The 12220-nt window shown below is 42.4% G+C and overlaps 1 protein-coding gene across 1 annotated transcript in view; it reads right to left on the bottom strand.

The window, feature by feature from the left end:
- Positions 1-2828: 2828 nt before the first annotated feature.
- Positions 2829-12220, bottom strand: part of LOC126336427 (trypsin-1-like) — a 41188-nt gene continuing 31796 nt past the window's right edge. The window contains exon 7 of the mRNA XM_050000121.1: positions 2829-3012. Within this exon, the coding sequence (XP_049856078.1) occupies positions 2869-3012 (144 nt within the window). The 3' untranslated portion in view covers positions 2829-2868. The remainder of the gene's footprint in view (positions 3013-12220) is intronic.

Raw genomic sequence — 12220 nt, 5'->3', positions numbered from 1 at the left:
GTGATGTTGTAAGACACATTTTAATGTGGCTCCAATCTTAATTCTCAATTTCCTGCAAGTTGTACTTTTTTAGAAATTAGGTACACCTATCTCATTAATATTGTAAAGCACTAGCTTAGAGCCAACTACTTTGTTGATTTAGACTGTATGGTCTGCACAGCTTGTTTTTATTCGTGTTTTCCAGTAATAGTATTTCTCTGTCACTCAGAAATTGCAACACCTTTTAAACTTTTCATTTTAATTAGGATCATAGAACCATGGTCTTTTCCGAATGCACTTCTGATCAAAAACGATTCTGATAGCTGTAGTCAAGTTCTTTGTTAATGATAGCTTTTACGTTCTTCTATTAATATTTCCCTAGAAACTTTCATCCGTCTAACACATTTACCAATTTTCATAGATACAGCAATAAGTCGTTATTTAATATAGTGACACATATTTTTCATTAACAAATTTTCATAGATTTATCTTTGAAAATGGTTTCACAATGAAATATTTACAAGAAAACTTTCGTCCCCTATTTCATCCTGTTGGAGGTCGAATTTCTAAAAACACTGAAACACCTATTTATTATTTCCAATCAAGAAGTGGAAGACATGTTTTCATAGATGTAGCTTTAAAAATTCTTTCGTAATGAAATATTTTCATAAAATATTTCGTCCCCTTAGGGGATGAATTTCGAAAAACTCTGAAAAACATATTATTTTAATTTTCAACCAAGAAGTCAAACAGCAATTTTCGTAGATGTAGCTTAAATTCTACTTTAGCAGTTTTTTCATGACAAAACTTTCAATTTCATCCCATAGGGGCTGAATTTTCAGAAATGCTGAAACATGTATTTCTTTGATTTTGAGCGGGAAACCAAACATCAATTTTCGTAGGCCAAGCTTCAAAATTGCCTTAACGATTTATACTCAGGAAACCTTTCCTCCTCTGTTTCACCCCGTAGGGGATGGAATTTCGTAAAATGATACCTAAACCTTCAGTACAATAATCTCTCTAAATTTAAAGTTTCTGTCCTTCGCGATTTGCGCTGCACAGTAATGAGTCAGTGAGTGAGTCAGTCAGCCGGGACACTGCTGAGATTGCACTGGCATTTTATCCAGCTTGCAACTGTCCACACCTATCAAGTTGACCTAAACTTTGTTGCAGGTTAGATTAAGTTGCAGACAAAATTTTTATTCAGCAAAAATATTCTAAAACTTAAAATATAAAATATAATATTTTACAGGTTAATATACTCAATTAAGTGGGTGAAGTATATCACCCGACATGGCATAAATATCTGGAAAAAATTTAGTTTCGTTCACAGGCGTATCATTGGATTAAATGGTACCTGAATTTGAAGAAGTATTTTAGGTAATTTCTAATTGTTGTTTTTCTTATAAAGAATAGGTCCAAATGTGTTCAAAATACTTGCAAATTCTTTAGAAAATATTTTGCACTAACAGTGATAAACTGCAAAATTTCAAACATATATAAACAATTATGGCATCGTATGAGTAGGCCTTGATTTTCACAAAAGATGGAGTCCGCTATACTCCATATGTACTATGCTTTGATATAACTCATCCACTCCTACCCCTGTTCCTTCGATATGCGCTTAATCAAGCTTGCTGTCAGGCAGTTTCTGCATATCTTTAAGTACAACCACTTAACTTCTCCCATCTGAATGCTTTCCGTACTCAGCAAATTCCCCTACCACCTCGTCGTATTTTGGCATCTCCGTAAATTCTATACATGCCATAAAAATTACCTCCAACCACGCCATTATTTCTCCTTATATTACAAATATCAGCCCATTACACAGACAATAAATTTGCTCTCGCAGACAGTTGATCTGTTCTCCCAACGAAACTTCCACAGCCCCCGCCCCCTACCCAAAAAAAAAAGAAAAGAAAAGCATGTTGACATCTGACATTCCAGCATCATGTAACCCACTCACACACTCTATTCTTCCTTATATCAGTTTCCCACCTCCTTTTCCATGTTTATCTTTTCTTGTCTCTACATAACCATCGTTTGCCCTCCATCCTTTTTACTCCATCACTGCTGAAACACAGCTGTCATACTCCTCAAAATACCACATAATTTTCATCTTCGGATCTTCGAAACATCTTTCCCATGTTCAAGACGTACAATTTAATATAGTAAATTCATGTTCGTCATTTTTGTTACAAGAGTAAATTCTCATAAGGTCTTTAAAGACAACAAACAGACTTTGATAACATCTTTGTGAAACTTTCGTAAAGATAAAAAAATAGCAATATCTCTCACATAAATAATTTTAAAAAAATTCCGTACGTTTACAAGTGTATATCGCCGATGAGCAGCAAATGTACATCTACCATCGGAATGAAGGCACTGAAATTACAATTAAAAACGCGCGCGTGTACACACACACACACACACATACACACACACACACAACAAAGACTTTATTGAAAACAAAATCGAAATCACGAATGGTGAAAGGCAAATGGTAAACAATACCCAGCCTTACTTCAACGTGGTATCAATCACAATAGCTTTCAATCACCCATTTTATTTTGTAATTTACCGTTTTAAATGCATTATCAGAGTGATATTTTGCCTAAGTGAACTTTTCTTGTGATGGGAGGGGGGAAAATGGGAGCTTGGACTAATGTTCTTTACTGATGCTGAAAAATTGCAGTAGGCTATCGTATTTGGCGTAAAATGTCAAAAACCTTTTGAATCCTGTTTACTGTGGCATCGACTGTGAAGATAAGCACAGTTGAAAATATTTGAGTGTTGTGAGAAGGTATAGGCAATCTTTTGCGTGATTGTCATATATTCGAAAACCGTCATCACTTTCACATTACTTTATTGCCAAAATGAAAAGCGAGATTACAGGTTGTCGTTGATGAAATCGATGAAAGCGGAGACCCTGGTGCAACCGGATGGAGCGCCCTCGTAGCCGCATATGGAGTAAGCCCACTGGGCCACGCCTATCAACACTCCGTCTTGCACCAAAGGTCCACCAGAGTCACCCTGTAAGTCAGCAGCACATCGTACCACATTAAACAACAAAATACAGAGACGCTAAAAGTTGCGCTGCGCGTAAATCTCATGTACGCTACAAGTAGTGAAATATATGGCTTCATTGATTAACGTTCTGCAGGAGGACCTAATCACACAATCATAGAAAACCGTGAAATTACTCCATCTATAATAGGTCTGTTTAACAGTTTTTTTGTTAAACATACTTTCAGAGAAATTCCATTACATGGGTTTAATCAAATTACAACTATTCTTCTTTTCGTCACACGATGAAAGTATGAGAACATCATGTAACGGATAACTACTGTTCCAAATATTACTTCTTTTTACGAGCTATATGATATATATATATATATATATATATACAAAGATTTTTATTTATACCAAAATTTGGTATAAATTTATGTCGATTAACTACTAAACAGCAAATGAAACCAGGTGCACATGAGTCAGTACTTATTATCATATCCTGATTTTGACGATATTACAAAGTTTTCCATACGTAACCTTCTTCTTTGTGGGATAAAAATAGAGGATTCTCATTTTCTTAAAGGATTGAATTCTTTCCTAAAGTATTTTGTTACAAAATTTACTTAGTGTCTATAATTTGTCTACGTGACAAATTCAAGACAAACGGTGCATACGAGTACACGCAAATCGTGAAGTTAGGCTAACATATGCCTTATTTGTGGTGAACTGATTGTGAATTCATGACACTCAGCTAATCAGATTCCATTCCTTAGTAGCTTGTGTACATGACACAGGATCAAACACAAAAAAATGAGATAAATTGACTTGAGATATTTGAGAAAAATACTCAAATAACGACACTGTCTCGTTTGAGGCTTACAAAATATACACTTTACACGTGTTAAAAATTGAACATAATCCATCGTGTGCTGTTTTCAATTACAGAAGGTACTTCACAAATGTCGGAATTCGTAAAATAGTCATGATTTTTTATTTGGCTGTGCAACTACGCTTGTGACTGAAAACAATTTTCAGTATTAATGACGGACTGGAAAGGAAAAGATTACAGAAACTCTGGTAACAGTCTAAATTACTTTTTACCAGTCGTCGTGAAACCTGATCTTCAACTGTAGGTGACACAATTTATTCGCGTATAGCAGCACTGAAAGTTGAACATGGCCCTGGGAGTAGACGGCATTCCGTGAGATCTACTGACAGCCTTGGGGGAGGCAGTCATGACAAAACCACCCCATCTGATGTGCAACGTGTATAAGACAGGTGAAATATCCTCAGACTTCAACAAGAACGTAATAAATACAATTCTGAAGAGAGCAGGTATTGACAGGTGTCAATATTACCGAACTATACCTTAATAAGTTATGGTTACACTATACTAATATTAATTATTTACAGAAGAATGGAAAACTGGAAGAAGCCGATCTCGGGGAAGATGCAGGAACAAGCGAGGCAATGCTGACACTGCGATTAAGTTAACTTAAGGCAAACCCACTTTTATAGCGTTTCTACACTTAGAGAAAACTTTTGACAATCTTGAGTAGGGTACACTTTCTACTACATGGACATAACCACAAGCGTGTTATACGATGGAAGGGGCATGGAATGGAACAACGGGTTGAGAAGGGATTCAGACAGGTTTCCAGCTTATCCCTATGTTATTCAGTCTCTACATTAAGCAGGTACTAAACCAAAGGGAGAAGAAATAAAAATTTTGAGGTTTGCCGACGACAATGTAATTCTCCCAGAGACAGGAAAGGACTTGCAAGAGCAGCTGAACAGAATGGAAAGCGCCTTGAAAGGAGGATGTAACATGAATATCAACAAACGCAAAAAAAGTACAATGGAATGTAGTCGAATGAAACCAGGTGATGCTGAAGAAATTACATTGGTAAACGAGACTCTAGATGCACTGTATGACTTTTGCTATTTGGGCATCACAATAACTGGCGATGGCCACGGTAGAGAGGATATAAAATGTGCTCTAACAATGGCAAGAAAGGAGTTTCCAAAGAAAACAAATTTGCTAATATTGAATAAAAATATAGGTATTCAGAAAACTTCTTTGACGGTATTCCTTTCGAGTGTAGGCATGTAGGGAAGCGAATCAAGGATGACCAACAGTTTAGAAAAGAAGAGAAAGGATGCTTTTGAAATGTGGTGCTATGAAAGAATACAGAAGATTAGATGGGTAGACCACGTGACTAATGAAGAGGTACTGAGTAGAATTGGTGACGCAAGAAATGTGTGGAGCATATTGACTAAAAGAAAGGCTCGGTTGATATGAAACGCTCTGAGATACCAAGAGATCACAAATATACACACATCAAAAACAGTTTTGCATCACCTCGGTTCCGAGAGTTCCGGAACCTGTTCATAAAATTGGAATAGAAATCAACATAAACATCATTTCCCCCTTTTTATTGATCATGAAAGCCACACATTGCATGGTGTACCACCATAAAGCGAGAGGTGGTGATCCAAACAGCTGTACACACCGGTACCCCTAATATCTAATAGCACCTCATCTTGCATTGATGCATGCCTGTACTCGTCGCTGCATACTATCCATAAGTTTATTAAGGCGCTGTTGGTCCAGATTGTCCCTCTCCTCATCGGCGATGCGGCCTAGATCCCTCGAAGTGGTTTGTGGGTCACGTTGTCTATAAACGGCCCTTTTCAGTCTATCCCAGGCATGTTGAATAGGGTTCATATCTGGAGAACATCCTGGCCAGTCTAGTCGAGTTACGTCATTATCCCAAACGAAGTCATTCACAAGATTTGCACTATGGGGGTGGAAATTGTCATCCATGAAAACGAATGCCTCGCCAATATGGTGCCTATTTGATTGCACTATAGGTCGGAGGATGGCATTAACGTATCGTACAGCCGTTACGGCGCCTTCCATGACCACCAGCGGCGTACGTCAGCCCCAAATAATGCCACCCCAAAACAGCAGGCAACCTCCACCTTCCTACACTGGCAGGACAGTGTGTCTAAGGCGCTCAGCCCGATCGGGTTGCCTCCAAACACATCTGGCTGAAGGCATATGCGACACTCATCGGTGAAGAGAACGTGGTGTCAATCCTCAGCGGTCCATTCGGCATTTTGTTGGGTCCATCTGTACTGCTCTGCATGGTGTCGTGGTTGCTAAGATGGACTTCGCCATGGGCGTCGGGAATGAAGTTGCGCACAGTTAGAATCGTAACACGACGTCCTGTGGCTGTACGAAAAGCATTTTTCAACATGGTGGCGTTGCTGTCAAGGTTCCTCCCGACCATAATCCGTAGGTAGCGGTCTTCCACTGCCCTTGGGCGCCTGAGCGAGGCATGTCAGCGACAGTTCCTGTCTCTCTGTATCTCCTCCATGTTTGGACAACATCGCTTTGGTTCACTCCAAGATGCGTGGATACTTCCCTTGTCGAGAGCTCTTCCTGGAACAAAGTAACAATGCGGACTGGATCGAACCACGGCATTGATCATCTAGGCATGGTTGAACTAGAGACAACACGAGCAGAATACCTCCTTCCTGGAGGAATGACTGGAACTGTTCGGTTGTTGGACTCCCTCCGGCTAAAAGGCGCTGCTCATATATGGTTGTTTATATCTTTGGGCGGGTTTAGTGACATCTCTGAACAGTCAAAGTGTCTGTCTGTGATACAATATCTACAGTCAACGTCTGCCTTCAGGAGTTCTGGGAACTGGGGTGACCCAAGTGCAAAACTTTTTTTGATGTGTGTAGTACTGAAGACAAGTGTCGTAGAGGGAGGCCATGAGATGAATACAGTAAGCAAATTCCAAAAGATGTAAGTTGTAGTAATTTTAGGAAATGATGAGGGTTGACAGCTGCAGTAAACCAGTCTTCGGATTGAAGGCCACAATGATGACATTGAATTAAATCAATAGGAAGTGCAGAGAAGTTATAGAGAAATAACGTGGCAGTAAATATAAAGAAATCAAAGAAGTCATCGCAGCAAGACCTGATTTAGCCCACAGAAAAGTCAAGACTGTCGGAGAAATCAAAAACAGGAGTTCTTCGAAAACGCAAAGAAGAGAGACGGGAAAACATCCAGCACTAGAGTCAGCGTTTGACAGAGCTATTGAGTTCATACAAGGCCGAAGGGATGGTTCTGAGCGTTTAAAATGTAGGTAACAAGTGTCAGGGAAAGGATCATGCTCTGCAGTCGTTGGTAGGGCACCGCGACTTGTACACGTCCGCCGCGGCGCTCGGGGGTGACAGCACCAAGCTACGACACATGACGATAGGCGCATAAGAGCCCGAAACCGTCCGTGTGATAATAAGAGAATCTTACAACTGCAGCAGTATTTTCAACGTCTGGTAACATTAAAGTTGTAGAATTTATGAGACTGGAGGCATATCATCTACGTTTAGGAAGAATGTCATCCACACAAAACCGAAAATACCAAGGACAAACAGAAGCGAGACCTATAGCATCAACTACTTAACATCTCATGCATCCAAGTTGCTGATAATAACGATACCCTGAAGAATGAGAAAGAATGTTAAGAAATATATAACAATCATTTTGCTTTGGGAAAGGAAATTGCCTCAGTTCTCATAAAGGAGAATAGAGATAAGAAAAATCAAGACAAACTGATAGGACTAGTCCTAGAAAAATCGAACGAAATAGGACGTATAGATTTCAGAAAGTAAGTTACGCACGTCGTCCAAAGGTAAGACCACCGGAGAAAAAGAGTGGCACATTGTCAGAAAAAATTATCTTCTCGGTTTTACTGTAGTACGGATAACAGTTATATTACAGGGTGGGAATATTATGGGGAACCAAGTCCAAAACTGAAGTTCGCAGTACAGGACAGGTCCAATTGGGCAAGAGGTTTAATCTGCACAGGAATACTGGCGGTGTACGAACGAAATGCGATATCGTGTCCAGCGGTAGCGAGCTGTTTGCCCAAGGCGCACAGGTGTGGATGACGCTGATTCGCCATACAGTCAAGATCATGTTCAGTACGATTTGCATCGTCTCGGCAAGCTGAAAGAACAACTGGAAAGGGAGATATTTCCAGACGACGAGAACGTACACACAGCAGTTCTGGAATATTTCATAACGGAGTGGCAGCGTTCCGTCGACGAGGAGTTGAAAGATTGGCAGAACGTTCCGACCGTTGTTTAGAGAGACTTGTTGATTAACATGAAAAATAATGGCATGTATCTGTGTCTTTTTGAAGCTTAGCGCAGCATTCGATAAAATTGTAGACACTACATTGCATGTAGGGTAACGACAGCTGAAATATTCCATTATTTGAATGAAGAAGACCGCAGCGGCCATTGGAATTCTTAATCGGAGAACACCAACGGTTTTGCGAAGTAAAGTGGCTAGACTTTATTTGCTTCATAAATTTCTTCTTGACTAGGATGTAATCTATCTGATACCTTTTGCCATCTGCTGAACTTTTCCATGTATATCTTCTTCTCTTGTGCATTTCAAAACACGTGTTGGTGACTATCATCTAATATTGTTCACAGATATCTAGCAGCCTTTCTCCTCTAGCCTTCATTTTTCCTAGCCTGAACTTGCTATTCCATAATCCTTTTTTTATCATCACCAATCGATGCTTTGAAATCAGCAATTATGACAAGATTGTCCGGTCCTTTAACCAGTTTCATTAAGTCATCAATTTGCTCATATACTACTTCTACATCCTCATCCTTGCTCTTTTTTGTTGGTAAGTAAACTGCAATTACACACAAATCTGTGGGTTGTGCTTTAATTTTAATCATCATTATCCTATTACTGTAGTGGTATGTGTTCAACAAGTTGTTCTTCCATTTTCCTCTCAAAATTATAGCGACGCCATTTCTTCCTGTTCGAGCACTACCACTGTGAATGATCCTAATATCCCCTGACGTAAAATCACCGTTACCGCCTAAAACGTCCAGCTGTGACTTTTCCAAATGTTCAAATGCGTGTGAAATCTTATGGGACTTAGCTGCTAAGTTCATCAGTCCCTAAGCTTACACACTACTTAACCTAAATTATCCTAAGGACAAACACACACACCCAAGCCCGAGGGAGGACTCGAACCTCCGCCGGTGACTTTTCCATCAGCATCTTAACCCCTTCTAGTTTCCCAGAAAGGTTCTGACATTCCATGTTCCAATTCTCATCTGTTCTTTTATTCCTTTACTCCTTACAGCCTTCCCCCCAGAAATCCCCCCCTCCCCACCCCCGGAGATCCGAATGGGGGAATTGAAACTCCGGAAAGTGTTGAATTGAACGTAGCCATATTTCTATTTGGGAATCCTGTATGTGATTGTTAATGCAGTGGTTTCCCGTTCCCTTCTGCATCCTCCTGCCGTTGACCAAGTTAATGGTTCCTCTGCCTTTAGGGACAATTTCTCATCCCTGGGACAATGAGCTGCCCCTTCCTTATCCGCTATTCCGCCCCTTACTGGCTGTTGGTATTTGGTGAGGTTGGTGTCCTTATACCGGGAGCCATTCGGTTAACAGCCATGTGTTAGAAAAGTGTGTGTGTGTGTGTGTGTGTGTGTGTGTGGTTTGAGGTTTTCGGGCGCTAAACAGTGTGGTCATCGGCGCCCAAACGCATAGAAACAGGAACCCATGCGGTGATGGGATGAAGACTGACAGCGAACAAGGAGAACAGCTAAAAGATACAGGCCTGACGCAGTTCAAATCCTCACATACAGAGGCAAAACAAGAGGAAAAGAAACGACCTAAAAAAGGAAAGGAAACACAAGGAAAAGAGAATAGAAATGGTAGTGAAACAAGTAGGTAATCGTGACTGGCGGACCTCTTACCTAAAACCAGGGTGAGCCAGTCACCCAGCAGCACATTAAAATCCTCTCCCTAAAATACGAGGCAACAAATTGGACAGGACACCTTAACCACAATCGTTGCGTCGTCTTGCAAAATAGAGGGCAAATCCGGTGGCAAGGAAACCACTGCCCTCTGGTCAGGGAATAAAGGACAGTCAAGTAAAATGTGGCGGACAGTAATCTGGACGCCACAAGCACTGCAGATTGGGGGGTCCTCCCGCCGGAGTAAAAAACCATGCGTTAAGGGACTGTGCCCGATGCGAAGGCGAGTGAGGAGAACCTCATCCCGCCTGCACGACTGGTAGGACGTACGCCATGGTCGCGTGGTGGCCTTTACCAGACGCAGCTTATTTTCACCGACTTCCAGCCACTCCTCTTCCCATTGACGCATAACACGAAAACGCAAAAGGGAGGTAACAGCATGGAGGGGGACGGCACATTCAACAACCTGAGGGAGGGATCATGCATCTTTGGCAGCTACATCCGCCAGTTCGTTTCCCCTAATACCCACGTGCCCCGGCACCCAGCAGAAAGAAACCCCCTCCCCTTTCGTTTCAGGTGGAGTAGGGCATCATGGATGTTCTGGACGACCGTATCCGCTGGGTACAAGTGTTGCAGGGTCTGAAGGGCACTCAGGGAGTCAGAACAGAGGAGAAACTTAAGACTCGAATCACATCTCATCTGCTCCAATCCTCGCAATATCGCAAACAATTCGGCATCAAAGATGGTAAACGCCGCAGGAAGCCGTAACTTGACGACTCGATCAGGGAAAACGACAGCACAAGCAACAGAGTGCCCCTGTTTAGAGCCATCCGTAAATACTGGTACATGGTCGCGATGCTGGTTTAAAATATCGTAAAATAAGGAGGTAAAAACAAACGCAGGACAAGTCTAAAATGACGCTGGGCCTCTGGAGCAACCAGGGAGGCAGGCGGGTAAAACCCTGGAGTTGGGGTGCCACACGCTCCACACCAAGGGACTCAAGCAAATGCTTGGCACGAATCCCAAATGGTCTCGTTGCCCTGGGACGACTGATAAAGAGACGCTCCATAGACGGTCGGGCAACAGTAGGGTACGCAGGGGAGGTAGGACAGGCAAGGAATTGACACACCCGTCGCACCATGAGGAGTTTCCGCCGAATGGCGAGCGGCGGTTCCCCTGCCTCAGCACACAGGCTGGGGATGGGACTGGTACGGAAGGCACCAGTGGCCAGCCTGATACCCTCATGGTGTACTGCGTCAAGAATCGTCAGATACGAAGGCCTCGCTGACCCATACACGGTGCATCCATACTCAAGACGCGACCGGACGAAAGCCCTATAAAACTGCAGCAGACGCGCCCGATCTGCTCCCCCGGACCGATGGCTTAGACACTTCAAAATATTCAGTGCCTTCAGGGTCCGCACCTTGAGGTCTTTAAGGTGCGGAAACCACGACAACTTGGAATCAAAAGTGAGGCCCAGCAATCTAACAGTGTCTCTAAAAGGAAGAATTATGTCCCTCAGACGTAATTGAGGGGAGGTAAAAGCACGTCGAGAACGATTAAAATGAACACACACACATTTTTCTGCAGAAAAGGTAAAACCCGTCTTCGCAGTCCATGCCTCTAATCGCTTTATCGTAAGCTGCAGCTGCAGACTAGCAGTGACAAGACTGGAGGAAGAACAGAAAACAGCAAAATCGTCCACAAACAAGAAGCACTGGACCGGACTCCGGATAGTGTTCGTGATACTGTTAATGGCGATGGCAAAGAGGGTGACACTTAAAACGCTTCCCTGAGGAACACCATTCTCCTGCACGTACAAATCAGATAGCACATTACCAACCCGATATCGAAAGAGGCGGCGGGAAAGAAGGGACCGAATGAAGATGGGGAGATGGCCGCGAAAGCCCCACTGAAGGAGTTGACTGAGGATAAAGCCGGGCCAAGTAGTGTCATACGCCTTATTAATGTCAATGAAGACCCCTACACAATGCTGGCTACGTAGGAAGGCCTGCTGGATGGCCGCCTCAAGCAGGGTCAAGTTGTCTATAGTTAAACGACATCTCCGAAAGCCACACTGAGAGTGGCTAAGGAGCTGCCTGGTCTCGAGCAACCAAACCAGGCGATGGTTTACCATGCGTTCCAACGTCTTCCCGACACAGCTCGTCAACGCATTCGGTCCTTTCCCCGTTTGAGGAAGGGAATCAAAATCGCCTCCCTCCACGAGTCAGGGAACGTGCCAGATGACCATAACATATTAAAACAATTCAGGAGAACTTCCTTGGATGGCAGTAACAAGTGCTGCAACATGCTGTATAGGATTTGATCGTCACCTGGTGCAGTATCATGAGCCACAGACAGCGCCGAATCCAGTTCCCACATTGTGAAGGGGTAGTTGTAGGGTTCCGAATTTGGA

The sequence above is a fragment of the Schistocerca gregaria genome, chromosome 2 (assembly GCF_023897955.1).
Source record: "Schistocerca gregaria isolate iqSchGreg1 chromosome 2, iqSchGreg1.2, whole genome shotgun sequence".
NCBI lineage: Eukaryota > Metazoa > Arthropoda > Insecta > Orthoptera > Acrididae > Schistocerca > Schistocerca gregaria.
The sequence above is the reverse complement of the archived record's forward strand: the minus strand, read 5'-3'. Positions and strand labels throughout refer to the sequence as shown.